Here is a 20,402-nt window from a genome sequence, read left to right on the forward strand (position 1 = left end):
AAACAGCAACCAAGACAAGGGGAACTTTAAAAACCTAGATTACTAGGTTTTATTTAGATTAGACTCTTGGATTAAGTTTTTGAGGTACTGGGATGCAAAGGAGTAAAATAGGGTGGCTTTGGGGACAAGTTAGACTCTTATCGTTTGTTAGATTTCCTACCTATCCTTCACCATGAGGTCCCAGGTAGGAAAGAGATCTAATAATAATTAACTATGAGGTCCTAGGAAAATGGATGGGCCAGTTCCAATGCAAAGGTCAGGTGCTGTTGCTAGATGATGTTACACAAAAGTATGAGCATGATTGGGATGAGAGAGCAGGAGACTCTTAATCTCAGGGTCTTGGGTTCAAGCCCCACATTGGAAAAAGATTCCTGCATTGCCGGGGTTGGACTAGATGACCCTTGTGATCCCTTCCAACTCTACAATTCAATGATTCTGTGATCTACAGCCAATAATTTTGACAGCAAGTTGAGGATGGTGATTATGTCTGTGGTGGAAGGAAAGATTTTGAGGAAGAAATGGGAAGGAGTGTTCAAGCTTTGTGATGGTCTTTCAAATGATGGTTACAATATTCAAGCTGCTAATTAGTTTTCTCTCTTCCCTCTTTTTATTTATTTATTTAGGCCCACCTGCTGAGCCACTAGAACCCACTAGACCTTTACCAACCCTTCCTGTTCGTAGAATCCATTCTACTTCAGAAAGAAAGCATGACAGACATTCGAGACCTCCCAGACCTCCTCTAGGAGACAGGCCTTCTACCCCAGGCAGTAAACCAAACATTTGTGATGGGAACTTCAATACTGTGGCTCTCTTCAGAGGAGAAATGTTTGTTTTTAAGGTAGTGAAAATCATCCTGTCAAAGCTGTTTTCATTAATCTTTATATATTACAAATGCATGTATAATTAATTAAATGCCACCAAATTTTCTTGGTATTTTAATCTCTGCAGGTTTTTTTATTGGTAGATGTCTTGGTTTGAAGAAATGATAATAAATTCAAATGTTTGTTCTGATAGCTGAAATAATGCATTTCCTTCAGTAACACTTAAATTAAGTGAAACTTCTTAAATCTAGGACAAAAAAATATAAATTTTTCACTTGCTTCCAAACGAGCCCTGCAGATGTAGTTCCTGTTTCCAGCATTTGTCCTGATCAATGAATCTTCTCTAGTATTCCAGAATTCTACCTTCTTAATGAACAGTGTATGTAGATCAGACATGTGTGAGACTCTTTGGATTGTATTCAATTAACTTTTACTCAGAGTAGACCCATTGATCTGCTCAGAGTAAAAGATGAGCACAGCCCTCTGTGATTCACTCTGGTTCTGCTACTGAATTTTATTTTGAGACTTTAAACATAGAGAATATCATAAATAATAAAGTACACTATTATTTTGTCTGGGGTAATGATTTGGTTGTAGGAATAGTGAGAGAAGTTCTGAGCAGGGCAGGAAATTACAGCTTTTGGAGGTGGCAGTTAGTGGCACTATTTGGCACTTTTTTGAGGTGGCAGTTACCATAATAAAGGACAAAAGTGGTAAAGATCTAACTGAAGCAGAAGACATCAAGAAGAGGTGGCAAGAATACACAGAGGAATTATACCAGAAAGATATGGATGTCTCGTACACCCCAGGTAGTGTGGTTGCTGACCTTGAGCCAGACATCCTGGAGAGTGAAGTCAAATGGGCCTTAGAAAGCACTGCAAATAACAAGGCCAGTGGAAGTGATGGTATTCCAGCTGAACTGTTTAAAATTTTAAAAGATGATGCTGTTAAGGTGCTACACTCAATATGCCAGCAAGTTTGGAAAACTCAGCAGTGGCCAGAGGATTGGAGAAGATCAGTCTACATTCCAATCCCAAAGAAAGGCAGTGCCAAAGAATGCTCCAACTACCGCACAATTTCACTCATTTCACATGCTAGCAAGGTTATGCTTAAAATTCTACAAGGAAGGCTCAAGCAGTATGTGGACCGAGAACTCCCAGAAGTGCAAGCTGGATTTAGAAGAGGCAGAGGAACCAGAGACCAAATTGCAAACATGCGCTGGATTATGGAGAAAGCTAGAGAGTTCCAGAAAGACATCTACTTCTGCTTCATTGACTATGCAAAAGCCTTTGACTGTGTTGACCACAGCAAACTATGGCAAGTTCTTAAAGAAATGGGAGTGCCTGATCACCTCATCTGTCTCCTGCGAAATCTCTATGTGGGACAAGAAGCTACAGTTAGAACTGGATATGGAACAACTGATTGGTTCCAAATTGGGAAAGGAGTACGGCAAGGCTGTATATTGTCTCCCTGCTTATTTAACTTATATGCAGAATTCATCATGCGAAAGGCTGGGCTGGATGAATCCCAAGCCGGAATTAAGATTGCCGGAAGAAATATCAACAACCTCAGATATGCAGATGACACAACCTTGATGGCAGAAAGTGAAGAGGAATTAAAGAACCTTTTAATGAGGGTGAAAGAGGAGAGCGCAAAATATGGTCTGAAGCTCAACATCAAAAAAACGAAGATCATGGCCACTGGGCCCATCACCTCCTGGCAAATAGATGGGGAAGAAATGGAGGCAGTGAGAGATTTTACTTTCTTGGGCTCCATGATCAGTGCAGATGGTGACAGCAGTCACGAAATTAAAAGACGCCTGCTCCTTGGGAGAAAGGCGATGGCAAGCCTAGACAACATCTTAAAAAGCAGAGACATCACCTTGCCAACAAAGGTCCGTATAGTAAAAGCCATGGTTTTCCCAGTAGTGATGTATGGAAGTGAGAGCTGGACCATAAAGAAGGCTGATCGCCGAAGAATTGATGCTTTTGAATTATGGTGCTGGAGGAGACTCTTGAGAGTCCCATGGACTGCAAGAAGATCAAACCTCTCCATTCTGAAGGAAATCAGCCCTGAGTGCTCACTGGAAGGACAGATCGTGAAGCTGAGGCTCCAATACTTTGGCCACCTCATGAGAAGAGAGGACTCCCTGGAAAAGACCCTGATGTTGGGAAAGATGGAGGGCACAAGGAGAAGGGGACGACAGAGAATGAGATGGTTGGATGGTGTTCTTGAAGCCACTAGCATGAGTTTGATCAAACTGCGGGAGGCAGTGGAGGACAGAAGTGCCTGGCGTGCTCTGGTCCATGGGGTCACGAAGAGTCGGACACGACTAAACGACTAAACAACAACAACAAGACTGGTTTTTTATGACTGGTACCTAATATAAGACAACAAAGCAGTGGAGGAGTCTACTTCTGCCTGAGAGGAATACTGACTGACATTAGGAAACCTGAGGGTGCTGTGATATTTTAAAATTAATCTGATCTGGAATCTGATGTAGACATTTAACAAGACTCTTCTTTTTCCTCCTTTTTCTTTTAGGATCGCTGGTTTTGGCGTCTCCGTAACAACCGAGTGCAAGAAGGCTACCCCATGCAGATCGAACAGTTCTGGAAAGGGCTGCCTGCAAAAATTGATGCTGCCTATGAAAGATCTGATGGAAAATTTGTTTTCTTTAAAGGTAAACATTTTGAGGTTGTATCCAGCGCTGTGTGAGTGAACTCCCCCTTCCTGTTGTCCCCCAAACCTGCTCCAGAGGAAGGCAAAGTCCCATTGACTGCTGCTGATTATATCTTACCCACCCTCCTCTCCCGCTTTTTTGCCTAGGCGATAAATACTGGGTTTTCAAGGAGGTGACTGCAGAGCCAGGGTACCCACACAACCTAGTGGAATTGGGCAGCTGTCTTCCCCGGGAAGGGATTGACACAGCTTTAAGGTGGGAGCCTGTAGGCAAAACCTATTTCTTCAAAGGAGACCGATATTGGAGGTATAATGAAGACAAGAGAGCAACAGATCCCGGCTACCCCAAACCCATCACTGTGTGGAAAGGAATCCCACAAGCCCCGCAAGGAGCTTTTGTCAGTAAAGAAGGCTGTAAGTATTAAGCTTATTTAGCAGCTTAGTAGTGTTTAATAATCCTCCATGTGTTGAACTTTGCATTCAGATTGTATTAAAGCCTGAACATTGACAAGATTGCAGACACATGTAGTCATGGACATTTACTTGCCCATATAACACATATCCACCCACCCCAAAGTAAACTTGAGGCAGATATTTGTTTCATAGCACATGATATTCTTCATAAACTGGGTGATTGATTAGTTTTCATCTGAGCTTTTCTCCAATTTTAATAATAAAAATATATATCAATTTTTCTTATCCCCATGAATGCAAGTACAGAAGCAAAAGTTATTTTCTTTGCATAATGTAAGATAGATTTCCCTCCCTGTTGTTATCCAATATATATCATACAGGCCATCTGTATTTCCAACATAACCTCTCTTGCCATATACAGAATAGTTTCTCTTCCCTGCACACCTCCAGAATATGTGAATGGCACAGAATGGAATAATATCTGTTTTCTTTTCCAGTTTATACCTACTTTTATAAAGGTAAGGAATACTGGAAGTTTGATAACCAGAGGCTGACTGTGGAGCCGGGATACCCCAGGTCAATCCTCAAAGACTGGATGGGCTGCAACCAAAAGGAGGTTGAACGGAGCAAAGACCGGCGGCTCTCTCACGAAGACGTGGATATTATGGTGACTATAAACGATGTGCCTAGCACCGTCAATGCAATTGCAGTCGTGATCCCCTGCATTTTATCTCTGTGTATCCTTGTCCTGGTATACACAATCTTCCAGTTCAAGAACAAAGAGGTCCAGCAAAGCGTGACCTATTACAGACGACCCGTACAAGAGTGGGTATGACAGGCTCACCAGCTCGTTGGGGCTGACAAGATGGGAGAAGACGGTGACGACTATTGAGGATGGTGGCAACAGGCTGCAGGCATTTTGAAAAAGGGGGAGATTGAAGGATAGCCTGCCAAACAAACATACATAACTCTTCAAGAGACTTAGATGAGTCAGAGAGAATTCTGGGACTGAAAGAACAGGAACAAAATTGAATTAAACCCAGGTGGCCTTGCACGGTGGAGCCGCTTTCCTTCTGACTGACTGACTGCCTCAGTGCCGTGTATGTCTTGGTGTGACATTTTTCACCAACCCACTCAGTGAGTGTCAGAGACCTCAAGAGGAGTTTGCTTCAACCTTTTTTCAACTCACCCGAGCAATCTTCTTCAGTGCCCTCTTTCAAACCCAGCATTTGCCAGTGTAGCCAAACACCTCTCAACAAGTTGTTTTTTTTCTACACTTGTGTCATCCAAAAGAGAGATAATACTGTGGGACACAAAAGGAACACTTCAGGACCTTCTGAAGAAGACATTCTGAGGCTGAGTCATTCTGAAATATTTTAATTTATTACAGGAACCAGGCAATTACCTGGATACCGTTTTTTTCCAATACCTGCTGGTCAGATGTTTTGTACATTCATGGTAATTAGCTGATGTTCCCACTCTGCAATGGCAGACACACATAAAGAGCTCTTAGGAGATAATTCTGTGTAGACCACGACTTCAAACAGCTCTAAAGCCAGATCAAATCACAACAGCAACCAGGAACCGAAATTTGTGAATACAACCAGTCTGCAAGACTAAGCAATTGGGTTTGAACACTAACATGAATGCAGCCCTTAAAACTCTTTGTTTTTAAGAACCTGTCATGTACTAAATATTTAAATGTCATATTACCACTATTTTAAGTTGGCAACAATAAATTAATTGTTACCATTATAAGATTAAAGGTAAATTCTGTGATATTTAAGAACGTAAGAAGGCTCCTGCTGAATGAGGCCAAAGGTCCATCCAGCCCAACATTGTTCTTACAGTGGCCAACCAGATGCAAGCCACAAGGACATGCGGGTTCCCCAGTGATTGGCACTCAGTAACATACCACCTTTGATACTGTATATGGTACTCTGCAAATACAAGTCCCCTTGATCCTTTTTCTTTTATAAATGGAAGCCAAGTGGCATGTACATTAGGATGCTTGATATTCTTTAACAAAATTATGAGAATTGTAGTTGCAGTAGTGCAGGAAAGGAGTGGCATCTAGAAGGAAATTCATGTTTTTAAAATCTGGTTTGTTTATTCAAGAAGCATTTATATACCACTTAATCATGAGTGGGAGGTTATCCTAAAGATTGCAATTTAGAAACTTTAATCTGGCAAATTCACCAAAATGTATAAAGTAAATTGCAGTATTTTATCGGTGCTTAAATGATCTTGGTGTGCCACATGTATCTTTAAAACAAGAAAGCTGCACGTATCTTTTAGACTACTACACCGGATGGCATTCACTAGTTGTGCTCTTGATGGCCTGGTAGAAACTATCCAACTCTGCTTTACAGGTAGGTATAAAAACTAAGTATTTCTGGTTTATTCATGGGCTAGACAAACCAAGTTGGTTTATTCTGATGCAGTATATTTTTGTCATTCTTGTTGGCAAGACATCAATCTTTTTTGCCTTTTCAGGAGATTATCTACTTGCTGTTATGCTAGAGACCTATTGGAAATTATAGGAATGTAATCAGAGAAAAACCTTTTGGGGTTTTAATTTTTATTTTCATATCACAAGTTCATGTTGCCAAAACACTTAAGGACAACACCCAACATCACAGAGTCTTTCCTTTCCTAATTTCCCCCCAAATCTGCTATGGAGGGTTCCCCAGTCCTCTGGGGCAGATTTTGAGATGGGACAATCCTTTCTGCCAACTGTGTCTGTTCTGCTAGTGGCCTGATCCCAACCTTTTTTAAGCCAAAATAATGGAGATGCAGGGCCCACTTGCGAGGAGAGGTGCTTATCCTATGTCCACTGACTGTCGTCTGCACATCCACTCTAGGCTTTCCAACTCCTCAAATTGGGGCAAAAATCATGAACTATTCAAGGTGGGGTTTCCATTCCCTCCCCCACAACTATCCCATCAAATTGGTATTACGGGTGAGACACTGGATTGTCCCAGTTTCAGCATGTAACAGTAACTAGAAGATACTTCCCTTATATTACCTTCACTTTCAGGTGAAAGTTTAGAAAAGCAAAGCCATGATATACTTAAAAGCAGATACACGTAATACATTTGATGTTGCCTTGAAAGCTCATGCCACAATAAGGCAGTCTGTAAGGTGCTACAGCATTTTGCCTTTTTTGCAGCTATTGATTAAGTATCAACTCAGGGGAGGATGGCAAGCATGGTTTTTAGCAGTGCATGTAAAGAGTTGCTTCTGTGAAGCAACATAAACCTCAGTAAATTGTGTGTGGTTTGCATGCAATCACTATTAATACAATGAACCTGAACAGATGTGAAAGTGCTACAAACAGTGAAATGCAGGTTGACAGTACTTGCTCATATGCATTTTGCCACCCCCAAATACTGATTTATATGTGAATTTAATTGCAACACTCTAAAGGCTTCAAAGAGTTGGGCAGAGTAAAATATCCATACAAGTTGCAAGCTCGGGACTCTGCTATTCTGTGGAACTCTTAATATGGTTTAGTTGTGCACCCAGGAATAATTTTCACACTATCAAGCTTTTTTCCAGCACAATTCCAAACACTTATCCAGTAGCACCTTAGAAACCAACCAAGTTTGTTCTGGGTAGAAGATTTTGTGTGCATGCACACTTCTTCAAATACCATCTGATGAAGTGTGCATGCAACGAAAGCATATACCCAGAACAAACTTAGTTGGTCTCTAGGGTGCTACTGGACAATTTTTTAATTTATTTCAACTGCATCAGACCAAAACGGTTACCCACCTGAATCTAATTCCAAACACTGCTACTGTTCTGAAATTACTCACCTGAGAAGCATAAAATTTCCAGAGCAAATACTTGATATAATCTAGAAGTTGCATAACTGTCTTATGGCAATCCATTTTTGCTTTAAAAATAATTAAAATTGCCCCTAAAGCTTTATCTGCTTTAAACATCTTGGAAGCCTCCTGCTAATAGCTGAGTGGTCCCTATGTAACACATCATCAAGATCACATATGGTATTAACTAGATTTACAGTTTTGCCCCATATCTAATTCTGTCAGACTATCCACTTATTTAAAAGATGCTGCCATCATATGGACTCAATAGGATTTCATCCTTGTCTTGCAGCTCTGCTTTGAATACACCTCCTTGCTGATACTTGATCTTATCCTAGTACCTAAAAATTTTATCTTACTCAATCTGTTATAATGTCCCATCTCATTATTATCTGAGTCAGATCTAAATTTTATAAAATCACATTATTTATTAATTCCTTATCTACACTGTTATGTATCTAAATCTACTTGTGTTACAATGCAAATTGACACATTTATTAAAGGAGTTTGTCATTTTGCCATACCACACAAACAAAGTGCTCATGAAATCAAACACCAGCACATTTATTAAAGGAGTTTGTCATCTTGTCATACATTTTTAAATGAATGCTTGTCAGGACACTTGAACAGCATCTGTTGTTTCCAAACTCTCTAAAAATTTGAGACTGGCCAATTTATTAATATTCCAATAAATCTGCCTGCTCCTAAGGTGTTACATTTCTGGTTCTCCTGGATTTCAGAGTTTTTGTTTTTTGCTGTTTTCAGGCAGAAATATTTTGCTTTTCTAATCTGTTGATGGGAGCTTGTTTCTAGATTCCACACTTAAGGTGTTAAATGTATTTTCCATTTCTTCCATATTCATAATAGATTTTTAAAAAAACCAAGTAGTCTCTTTCCTACTGGTTACTGCGTAAGTTATTTGTTTCCCTTTTCTTAAACATTCTACCCATCACTTTTGCTAACATTTAAAGGCTGCTGCAGAAGGTTACATTTGCTTCACAGAGCAGTCTGGCTACTCTCAGAAAAATAGCCACATGGCGGAAGAAAATGTCTAGTCCTCTGTGCACACTCAATCTCTTAGTTGTCATCTGTGGGTCAGATAGCTAAATCAAATGCCACTGCACTCACATCTGGGATACAGTGGTTCAGCAATTATTATTCAATGTGGCTGCACTTAAAGGCATATATGGATGCTAGATATTACAAGACGTTCCAATGCGAGCACGTATGGTAAGTTTTATATATATATATAAACATGCCTGAAAGCTGTTGCAGTAGGGCATTTTGTGTAACGTCAGTAAGTTAAGTACTATAGCTATAAAGGAGCCTTCAATAGTCTATTGGACCACTACAGTTCATAAAGAAAATATGTTGTGAGCTGAACAATTTATTGTCGCACTAGATTCCCTTAACAGCATCGTGTTAAGAACTGCAAAACCCCACTATTGTGGGAGGTGGGGAAAGTAATATATTCAGGAAATAATGTAAGCAAATAGTGCAAGACTGGAGGATTAAATGTATAATACAGGAGCAAGAAACCTGTGGCCCTCTAGATGTTATTGGACTCCCAACTCCCGCCAGCCTAGCCAATAATCAGAGATGATGGGTGCTGTATTTTAGAACTGTCTGGAGGATCAAAGATTCCCCACTCCAGTGTAATACACCTTCAGCTGCTTTTAACTTGCACCATGCTTCATTACTGGGATGTGTTTGAGCTAGATGTAGTAAAACATGGAGTAGAGCGTGCTGGATCACCTTACAGAGGAAGACAAGGGTGATTTTGTAATAGCCAGGAACAATGAGAAAAGACAGAGGGCACAATTGAAACAGGTACTTTGGCCAGTAAACTGCAGCAGGGAAAGAAAAAGCTATGAAATCATAAAGTAGCTATGGAAAGCTTTCAAGCAAAAGCCAGATTGTTTAACAAAACATGTGTTCTTTCAGAACTCTTAAGTCATATGCAGCCCTTATCCCTTATATTGAATTCCAGTATCAATGTCCAGAACAGTGGTTTCTAGATTTAAGGTTTATTAGTTTTAACTGCCTTTGGCATTAAGCCTCAACCAAGTGACACCATCACCTACTTCCAAGGATTGCTTCTATCGCTGCGCAACAAAGCAGAGCCTCATAAGAGGCTTAAGATACAGGTTGCAAAGTAGTTTCTTATGACTGAATTGTTAAAGAACTGTGCATACAACAAAGAGGCCAAAATAAATTATTTCTACCCAAGCTATTTCCTCTAAAGTAAAGGCTCTTCATAACTTCAGCAGATGGATGGATTGGTCTTTCACCTGGTCTTCCTCCACAGATAAAGGCCAGTGTCATTTCAGAGGACTGCTAGCACATGTTGGCTTTACAGAATTATAGGGATATGGCAAAAAGCTCCATGGCTTATTTCAGTCCTTTTAACAGGCAGTGCCTACCAAATTTACATATGACAGCTACATTAATCTAGGCTGCAGGCTATGTAAAAATGATTCAGTAGAAATCCCAGCTGTGTCTGATCGAGAAATTATAGCTGGTTCAGGCACATGCCGGTGAATGCAGAAGGAGAAAACCATTTTGTTTTGTTTTTTTAACCATTATTACATGTAATGACATCTTTAAACATTTTTCTAAAATATAAACTTGCAATTTGAAAATTATCTCATGAATTAATGAAAGCAGGCCATATTAGCAGAAGTAACAAAAAGGGGCACAGGTGTGTAACATTGTAGTTTAGAAATGCTGATTGTTGTATACCCTTCCTGGTCTAGGTCTGCAGAGTAATAAACAGAGCATTTACTTCAGTGAGCAATCAAGATCATAATCTGGCCTTCAGTGCTTCTGTGGTGGTCAGGGAGTAGCAGATCATGTCAAGCTAAAAAAGGAAACAGAAATGAAGGTTAGCCAAAAATACTTTGGGGGCTCCAGCAAGGCTGTCTTATTTTCATCTCAGTCATCTAAAAAACCAGGCAAGATGCAACAGAGAATTCAAAACCTGTCACACTAACTGGACTGCATTGTGAAGGTCACTAACTGGATGCATGTAGAAATATCAGCTATACAGCCATGTCAGTACTGAATTCTCACAATGGTCAGATTAGACATGCCACATAAAGGCAAAGAGTCCAGTGGCTTCCCACTTTATTCACTGCCCCTTTTGGCCATTCCATAAGCCAGTAGCGAAGCACAATGTGCTCACACAGGTAGCAGATGCATGAGAAGGCGCAAGGTTTTTAAAAAAACTTACAAAGTTTATTCTTGAATCGAGTCATGGATCAAGTCACTGCAAATATTAATCACAGGCACATTGCCTGAATACACACTTACACGCATCCCACACAATTTTTTTGCAACACAAAATAAATGTTTACGCGGGTCGTCACAAAATAGATAGGTCTTGCCTCACTCTGGGCTGCTGCCTTGAGTGAGGGAAGGTGGCTTTTGACTGGCCAGCATCACGGGGCAGGAGGTGCCTTCTCCCCACCACTGCACACCCATCTTGGCAACAGTTCTGCCCTTGTCCTCTGTGGCCATCCACCACCACGCGCACTAACTCCTCTCTGGCAGGCTTGGTACAAGCCGGGCAGCAGCCCCAAACGATTTCCAGGGTGAGTCTCTCTCTCTCTCCTCCCTGCGTTCTCCCCCCCCCCATTAAAGTGGTTTGCTCCCCACTTTATGCAATTTCACTTATGTGCATGGGCCCCCAAAATGTAACCCTCATGTAAGTGGAGTGAAAATGGTGAGTGAGATATATAGAAAAAGTATTCCCTTTGGAAATGATGAAAGTGGTACTAGAACTTCTAGCAGATCAGTTTCACAGACCGTGGCAAGCAGGTGAAAGTACTGAGACAACTGAAGAAAATGAACTATAATCACCACCATTTGTGACTAATCACAGGAAAGTTATAATAAGCAAAATGAGAATCCAGGCAGTCACTGACCTTGAGGCATTTACTGGATTTGCGAGAAAACAAGTGTCAAACCTACCTGTCAATCAAAGAATCTCTCATAGTAGTAGCAATGGTACTTGGTTGTGATTCATTGAGTTTAAAGACACTCTCAATAACAGATAACTCTGTGCTGGTTGTGTCCAGACCACAGAAGGCACACCAGTCATTCACAACCATTCCAGCTGCAATCACCTCACTGCCACGGTTAACAGTTCCAGCCTGGTAAAAAAGAGAGAGACATTCATGACAGTACCTCTGGCTAAGAGGGATTTTTTCTTCTTCCCCTCATCTATAACAGCAATACCCAATGCACTAACATCAGAGTTAATACCCCCCACCACCCAGGGTTGGATGTATTATGAGCCAGAAGTAAAGTATATGTAACTGATAATTTAGTTTGGAACCAGTAGCCTTGAATACTTTTTAGTGGAAAGGCAGGATAGAAAAATTTTAAGTAAAATATTTGAAAAGGCAATAGAAGCCAAGCCCTCCAGAACCAGGAAGGCATATGTAAGTTAGTTATTTATGCTTTATCATCATTTCAAAAATAATATAGCCCAGCATTTAGAAATGTCAGAAAAGCCAGGCCCCAATTCTCTAGCCCACAATTCTCATTGAGTGGCCTTGGGGAATCCACTAGTCTTTGCAAACAATTTACAGCACAAGTGCTCATCTATTCTGTGGAATTTAAACACAGGGCGTGTTTCTGTTTTGGGATTCTGCATTTCCGCTCCCCACTCCACGTAGGCTCCAACTACACATAACATAGATTTCTGCATGTTATTCTCCACTTGTTTCAATCCTTTAAGACTGGAACCAGCTCCACCTATGCAGAAAATGGGTGGCTTAACTCCTTATAGCTTAAAACCACACTATGTGAGCTTTTTTCCCCCAGTTTGGGGGACAAATATACCAGTACGTGTAAGATATGGAAACTTCATATCACAACCCCACCCCCTGACTCCCATGGCTGAGAAAGCAACTTGCTAAGAAGGGACCGGAGAGGATAGAGTTAACCTCATTTTCCTCACACCCACTTTTGCTCAGAAACAGGCTGCCCTGGCTGCTAATTAATATGTAGAAATAATCATCAATATATGTGATCAACATAACTGTTAATGTACACATCACTTTTCAGTGTTAGCTATAGTAACTGATAGGATTCTCTTTACAGTGTGTGGATTCTAAAAGGCAGACAATTTGGGTAAGTGAAGTGTTGAATCAAAAGAAGTTAGGCACTCCAAAGTTCTCTTTACAGAATTCCAGGAGAAGTAGCATCAAAAGCTTTTATCCCTTTTAAGTCAGTTTCTTAAGAGAGGTACTTGTCAAATAGCTCTAGACTGATCCAATTTTGAAACCAATTATAATCACTAACACTGTATGCAGCCAATGTAACAATGGCACTCTGACTTTTTCATTTAATCAATGTTATTCCCAAAGCACATTTCAAACCCCTCTCCCCAAGACACTCTAAAACCCTCAATCTTGGATGTCTTTCAAGTCATTAGGCATTTCTTGTTAATGTAAACATTCACTCAAATTCTTCATTGCTCTTCATATTCTTCTCCCCACCCCACCCATTCTCCTAGTATACACAGTTTTCTGTTTTGGGAAAAGAGAGTACTCTTGTGCTTTTATACATTGCCTAGCATCATACTAAGAAATAGTTTAATTTAGGAATGGTTAGAACTGCCGTTAGAAAGTGATCTCGTGTTTTGAATTGGCCAGGGTGTGGCTATGGTAACTCAGTCATAAATACAGAGGGTATGGTCTCTGATCTCAGTCTTCTGAGACCACTAGGTGTGGGAGGCGGCAGCAGACAACTCAAACTCAGCCTGTTAACTTCTTCACAATGTAAGAAAATTGGGCACTCAGAAAAACAGAAAGAGTAGTTACCACAAGTGGGACTTGTAGCAATGAGGAGAGCTCATCCTGGTCTTCAATGGAAGTCTTGGGGTGCACAAGTCCTCCCTGGTTGCTGAAAGCACAATAACTTCCCACCAACACTTGTTCTGCTACCGTCTGCCTAAATACTTCCACTTTTAGTACGTCTGCTAAAATCTCTTCTGTCTCCTGTAAAAAAAATTGAAATGCTTAAAACCACATTAAACATTTCCTAATTAATTAAAAGCAATTGCCAAATCAATTTATCTCATTAAGAAATGTACATATGATCGCAATATTAATATAAAGACCTTTTTGAGCACTAAACTCACAGTTTAATAAACAAAAAACACCAGTCATGTTTAGAAGAGCCTGTGAATACTGAATGAGTATTCGGTGACCCTGTACTGGGGCAGGAGTATATGACTTAGTTTACTTGCATTTGGTGTCTGTAGTTATTTGCTTTGAGAATGCATTTCTGTACTCCATTAACAGCAAGAAAGGTGTCACAGGAAGTTGGGTTAGATCTATTTCTATGATTCTGTGGCAGAGTTTACACAGTTAATAGTTTACTGTGAACATGCTGGCCATGGATACTGGCCATGGAAGGGCTGTTGCTCTGTGCCAGTGCATTACCAGAGACATACAGAAAGTCTCAGATTCAATTCAGGGCTGAGAAAGACTCTTGCCTTCAACCATGGACAGCCACTGCCAGTCAGTGTAGACAGTACTGACTTCTGTGAACCAATGAAATAAAACAGCTTCCTAGGTTGCTAGGTGATTTCAACTGAGCATGATAAGTTTCCATTGCCTCTGACCATAGAATCTCAAGTCAGTAGTGATTAATAGCACACAGCATGTAGTTCTTACTGCTAGTAGGAAAGCCATATTAAAAGCATTTACTACAACTAGAATGGAATTAGCATGCTGCCGCCACCAACTTTTTGTGTTTTTATACTGTAAATCATCATGTGATCCTCAGTTGAAGGGCAATATAGAAATTTAATAGAATAAAAAATAATAGTTTAAATGATAACTCCTTTCTTCCATTCCGCCAACTGCCTCTGTAACTATGTCTCTGGCATCCTGCCTTCCAGTTGTTGTAAAATTCAGCTGATGGTGTCAAGAGCCTGGAAGAGAGGATGCCAAAGTTTGCAGCCTGCTCAACTGCTGAACCTTGTGTGGAAGAAGGGGGCTCCCTAAACTACTACCACTACTTAACGTAAGTAGCGGTAGCATGCCAATTGCTGAAAAATTCAGATCAAAATAAACTCATTTACTCTGTCAATGTCTGGATGGACAAGTGCTACATAGTCATTGCACGTAGTGACATTGCCCAAGGCAGAGAGGCGCTCTTCCACTCGCTGAATTCGTACGGAGTCTGGAAGACTGTTTCGGATGTGCTGAAGCTCCTGGTCCGTGGTATTGTTTGGGACTAACAAGCCATGCCTGTTTCCTAAAAGAAAAGGGATGGGGGAGAAAAGAGACACAATTCAAGATTCAGGAGTAACAGGTCTTTCATTTTCTTTCTCCCCCAAACCTGGATGCCATAAAGCAATGAATGAAAAAAATCACTGGTTGAGTTCACAGGTTGTAGTAAACAATACTTAACTGTTTACCATGAACACACAGATGGCTTCACTCCTCCCCTAGTGGTACCAGAAACAAAACATGATCCCTGGTTTATGTAGGGACTGGGATGTGTGGTTTCTTTTGCTCAAACAATCAGGAAAACAAGAACAACACTGACTTAAGATCATGGTTTGTTTGAAGAAACACAAACAGCCACTACCCAGAAAACAAATCCTGGGATCATGGTTTGAAGCTCCCATTTGCACTAGGGGAGAAGAAAAGTGGGGCCACCTGCATGTTCACAGTAAACTATTAACTGTGTGAACTCTGACACAGAATCAGAGAAATGGATCTAACCCAACTTCCTGTGACACCTTTCTTGCTGTTAATGGAGTGCAGAAATGCATTCGCAAAGCAAATAACTACAGACACCGAATGCAAGTAAACTAAGCCATATACTCCAGCCCCAGTACAGGGTCACTGAATACTCATTCAGATATATAAAATTTTATATAATAAATGCAATATATCTAGCTAACAAACTAGTGCCAGAAGAACTAAATTGTTAATTTACATAAGTTAAAACAAGTTTATATTATTTTTTAAAAAATATATCTTGTCTTTCTGCTAGATAACAGGTTTCTAAGGTACAAAAAACATTTTTTTAAAATAGAAAGCAGTGAAAATAGTCTCCACCTTTAATTTTTATTCCTGGACCTGGAGTACCTCTTCTTGGGAATTGGACATTCTGCAGCTGCTAGATATTCCTGGAAACAGTGGTGACTTAAGTCGCAAGAGGACAGTGATATTAGCTATCTGCTTCCCAGCTCTTAGATAACATTATGTAAGAGCGCTTTAATAGTAATAATAACAGTATACAACCATCAGTTCACATTGCTGTTTACTGTTAATTTAATATTGTCTGAAAATGATTTTTCTCTTCCTTTTTCCATCCAGCTCAGTGTTGTCTACACTGACCAGTGGCGGTTTTCCAGAGTTTCAGGCAGGGGACAGTCCCTGCCCTACCTGAAGATGGTGGAGATTGAATTTGGGAAGCAGATGCTGTATCACTGAGCTACAGCATTTATATTTTAAGAAGGATTAAGACAACCCAATTGGAGAATGCAACTTACCCACACACATTCTGCCAATGATTCGACATCCGGCAATTGAAGCATGAACTACAGGGATGGTATCCGAAAGCTCGCCTTCAAAAACACTAAAGCACAGCAGAATGAAAATTGTAAAACGATACCAAATTCAACATGACTACATTGTCAAGGACTCAAATAAAGGAGAAACTTGCACAAGGATAGTCAGTCACACGAGCCTCTTGCAGCAAATACAAATAGCTCTCGCAGCATCTTAACCAGTAACAGTTTTATCCTGGCATATGGCTTTATTGTGGCATAAACCAACATGGCATGACATGAGCTTGTTGATAAACTGGAAGAACAATTTATCAACTGAAGAGGCAAACAGCCTTTGACGAAAACAGAGAAACCAACCAACAATAATGGGTCAGTGACTCTTTTTCAATGCTGGAGATGGATTCTGAACTCCATTCCATCTCTTGCCATTCTCCAAGGCTCAAAAAAGAAGAAGAGAAGATCCTAAATTGCAGGTATATAACAACAATAATTTATTTCTTATACCCCACCCATCTGACTGGGTTGCCGCAGCCACTCCAGGCAGCTTCCAACAAAACACAGGGGTCGACGGTGCATCAAACATTAAAAGCTTCTCCAAACAAGGGCTGCCTTCAGGTGTCTATGAAAAGTCATACAGCTGTTTATCTTACTAGGGAAAAGCTGAAGTCGCCCTTTGGGGCACCTCAGGGTCAATTTTTATGGTAGCCCAAATCTCAGTTTTACGGGTGTATGTATATATCTCAATTTTAACTCAGGAGCTACTGCTGCAATCCGATCTAATTGTATATTTTATCTTTATGAACACTGTTTTTATTGTGTTATGCGAGCTGGTCTTTGACCTTAATAAATTATCTCATCTGACGAGAGGGCGTACCACTGGGCAGGTGTGACTACTGAGAAGGCCTCCTCGCAGTGAGGAAACACCCAGAAGGCCCTCAGCCCTGGACCTAAGTGTCCTTCGGGTATACAGGGCGCTGGCCATTTAGGGCTTTGATGGTCATCACCAGTACTTTGACTGGTGCTTGGAAACAGGCCGGGAGAGCCAATAATAGATCTTTTAGGACTGGTGTGATGTGGTCCCCCAGTCACCAGTGCGGAAGCCGCATTGGGGATTAATAACAGTTCAAAACCTGCCACCCATAACTTGCCCAGCGCCTTAATGGATTCCCTCATAGTTTTAGCAATATTCGGGGGGGGGGGAGAGAAGCCCGGCTGCCGAGCGGCAGCTTCCTTTTCACGGGCCAGGCCTGGCTCCTGGTTTCAGGGTCGGAGTTCGAAGGGCAGGAGAAAAGAATGACAGAAATAGCCTGGAGAGACTCGAGGCGCGACCAGGCTGAGAGGAAGGCCTCTTTTTTTGGGGGGGGGGGGTTACCTGTAGAAGCCCTCTGAGCCCCCGATGGCCACCAGGCAGTAGGCGTTCGTGAGCTTGGCGAAACAGCCGATCTCGTTGTTATTCTCGAAGCTGGCCCGCACCGCCATTGCTGTCAAGGAGCCCCCGAGCAAAAAGCACACAGAGAGGGAAACCGCCCAACGTCGCCTTTCGTCCCGTTGCCTTAGACACGCGGACAGGCCGCAAGCCCCGTCGCCCGGAAACGCGCCGCGACGTCACTTCCGCTTCTTCACATTCTCGCGCCGCCGTCGCGCACGGACGCAGAAGCACGTCGTGCGTACGGAGGCCGCATCCCGGGGGGCACTTTGGAGTTTGGGTTCCTCACCTCCTCAGTAACTCGAAGAGAACAGCGGAGAAATCCTGGGTTCCCCCCGTGTTTGTGACTGGGCATTAACGTGTCCCACATCCCCAGTAAAAAAGGAAAAGAAAAGTTCCAAGTTTTAATTTTATGTGGAAAAAACACTGCAGTATGCAAATGAGCGCTGGTTTCGGGCGTCGAGAGGGCGCGAGGGGGAAATGTAAGGAGGCTGGTCTTCGTTGCAATTTGATGGGAACTTCCTGTGAGGGTTTTTTTTTTGTTGGGCATCCCCATCAGTCTGGCCTCTAACCCGCAATAATAGTAATGGGTTGCACTCCAGGGCTGTTAGCCGCTCTTTCAACCCCTACAACCTGCAGTTGTGGAAATAATGGACTTCGTTTGTACTGGTAGAGATTGTTCCTTTAAATGTTTACAAGCCCCAAAATAGTTTTTACCACATGAAGTAAGATCTAGGTTTGAAAGAGCAGACACTTCCTGTTGCTATATATTTTATTTTTCGGTGCTGCTGACCAATTGCAATTATGCTAAAATCCTTTCTACTCCCATCGATTTCTATAGCAGCTCCCATCTCCACCCCAGAGGAGAGGCTGCAGTTCAAACCTGGAAATTCCCCAATCCAGATGAGTCACTTTTCAGTATCACCGATTGCCACCTGCCTCCAGGTTGCCAGAGGCCATGACCCTTTCCCAGTGCCACTTGGTGCTGAAAAGGCTTTCTCTCAATGTTGGGTAATGGAAAGAAGCAAGGCTTTTTTTCAGCCAGAACTTGCCGGAACTCAGTTCTGGCACATCTCAGGTGGGTGTCATTGCCATTATTAGAGAGTGAAGGAGGTGTTCCTGGTGAGTTCTGGCACCTCTTTCTCTAGAAAAATAGCACTGGAAAGTAGGACATTAAGCATCATATTGTTTGGTCTACGTAGTAGGCAGAAGACCAGAGGTCTGCCTTAAAAGGAGTGGTGAGGGACTTTGTTGTCCCACCCAGAGTGGTTGCAACTCAATGTTCTCCTCTGAGGGGTTGTCCACACTGGAGTTTAATGGGAATTTAAGGTTGCTTATGTCTCTGTTTATTTTGCAATGCCCTCATGATGCCCTCCCCAGTCAGCCCCATCTCACACATTCTCACTTGTAGATACGGGTTTTCCCAATCTGAGAATAAGCCAAAAATTGGGAATGGTGTGTGTGTTGCCAAACCAGTCAGGGCCAAAGGGATTGGGATGGGGTGGTGGCAGTGGTGTTGGACTCAGTAAGACACCCAGTCCGTGCGATCTAGTGGTTCTTGCAGCAGCACAATGCACTAGATGTTAATTTGTTAGCATTATTTCTGATGTCTAAAAGTTGGAACACCTGAGAACTGTAGCACCTTTGCTTCCCCCAGAGCCTCCTGCATCTGCTAGCAGCAGCCCAGTAGCAAAGCCTCGGCTTCAAAGGGAGAAACATCTGGCTGCTTCAGCATCTGTTTTCAAGCCAGAAGATTAAGCAGCAGAGAAGTTACTGGTATCATGGGCCAGGAGTCAGCTTTGCCTGCTGAACAGCCTGAAAGGGGAGAAGGTAGAGTGACTCCACTTGCAGCTGATCAGCTTTCAAGGACACAAAGGAGAAGGCACTGATGAGAAACAGCCGGCTTCAGCCTTCTTAAGCAGAGCTTCCAGCTGCAGTCAGTAGTGCCTGGCCCTACTTTGCTGCTTCTGTTCACCTCGATCCTTGATCATTGGATTCCCTTGCCCCTGGACCATTTGACCACATGAATTGCTGTTCACCTGACCCTAGGACTGGACCTGACTTTGGACGATGACCCTGCCTACAGGCAAGTAAACCGTTGAGACTCTTCTGGTTCACTGGTCTCCTATTCCATTGAGTTCTGCACGTTGTTGCTCAGTATGAGACTGTGACAGTTGGAACATTTGAAAACTGTAAAGAAAATTATCACATACATAAGCCTCTATCCTACTCTAGTAACTCCTACTGTAGTGATGGCCCAGTTTGCACATCACTTTAAGCCATATTTAAATTATCATTTAAAGGTGAATGCACAGTGTGCTGCTGTTCAGGCAGAAAATCACGGCTGCTCCACTCCTCTGCTGTTGCACCCTCCCAAAAATCTCTCCCATCAAGCCCAGAAAACTTTGCTGAACTAGTGCAGCTCTCAAGCAGCACATGCGGTCTTGATTTTGAGAAATAACGCATCGGTGGTGACAGCCTGCTTCTCTCTACTAAGTAAGGGTTCAAGATAAAGCTAAATGTGTGTCTCTGATTTCAGATTGGTAAGCAATCCATTAATCCTCCCACTGAAATCAGTGGAACTTCCAAGTGCGTAACTTTGGACTGACCTAATTCTGTTCCATTGACTCAGGTGGAATGAGGTATTCTAGGATTGTGTAAACCCTTTTTTAAAATCTGGTTGA

At 41.9% G+C, this 20,402-nt stretch overlaps 3 protein-coding genes across 7 annotated transcripts in view; 2 read left to right on the top strand and 1 right to left on the bottom strand.

Moving 5' to 3' along the window:
* The window catches only part of MMP24 (matrix metallopeptidase 24), a 38,740-nt gene extending 31,608 nt beyond the window's left edge, over positions 1–7,132 (top strand). For both annotated transcript variants that reach the window (XM_082227487.1, XM_082227488.1), the window contains exons 6-9: positions 624–838; positions 3,366–3,504; positions 3,651–3,917; positions 4,415–7,132. In XM_082227487.1, coding sequence (XP_082083613.1) covers positions 624–838; positions 3,366–3,504; positions 3,651–3,917; positions 4,415–4,752 — 959 coding nt within the window. In that variant the 3' untranslated portion in view covers positions 4,753–7,132. The remainder of the gene's footprint in view (positions 1–623; positions 839–3,365; positions 3,505–3,650; positions 3,918–4,414) is intronic.
* A 1,161-nt stretch (positions 7,133–8,293) lies between these two features.
* Positions 8,294–17,896, bottom strand: EIF6 (eukaryotic translation initiation factor 6). Its single transcript, XM_082227504.1, has 6 exons — positions 17,665–17,896; positions 16,275–16,360; positions 14,850–15,025; positions 13,582–13,758; positions 11,723–11,904; positions 8,294–10,610 (listed from the first exon to the last, which is right to left on the bottom strand). Exons 1-6 carry the CDS (start codon positions 17,769–17,771, stop codon positions 10,601–10,603), a joined length of 738 nt encoding a protein of 245 aa, XP_082083630.1. The 5' UTR covers positions 17,772–17,896; the 3' UTR covers positions 8,294–10,600.
* Positions 17,897–17,965: 69 nt separating this feature from the next.
* CEP250 (centrosomal protein 250) overlaps positions 17,966–20,402 on the top strand; it is a 137,028-nt gene continuing 134,591 nt past the window's right edge. For 2 of the 4 annotated variants that reach the window (XM_082227467.1, XM_082227474.1), the window contains exons 1-2: positions 17,967–18,200; positions 19,376–19,804. The gene's annotated coding sequence lies outside the window, so the exon portion shown is untranslated. Of the gene's footprint in view, positions 18,201–18,235; positions 18,388–19,375; positions 19,805–20,402 lie in introns of those variants that run through there. The other 2 variants (XM_082227473.1, XM_082227469.1) reach the window with 2 other exon arrangements.

This window comes from Podarcis vaucheri (genome assembly GCF_965113315.1).
Source record: "Podarcis vaucheri genome assembly, chromosome: 6".
NCBI classification, from domain to species: domain Eukaryota; kingdom Metazoa; phylum Chordata; class Lepidosauria; order Squamata; family Lacertidae; genus Podarcis; species Podarcis vaucheri.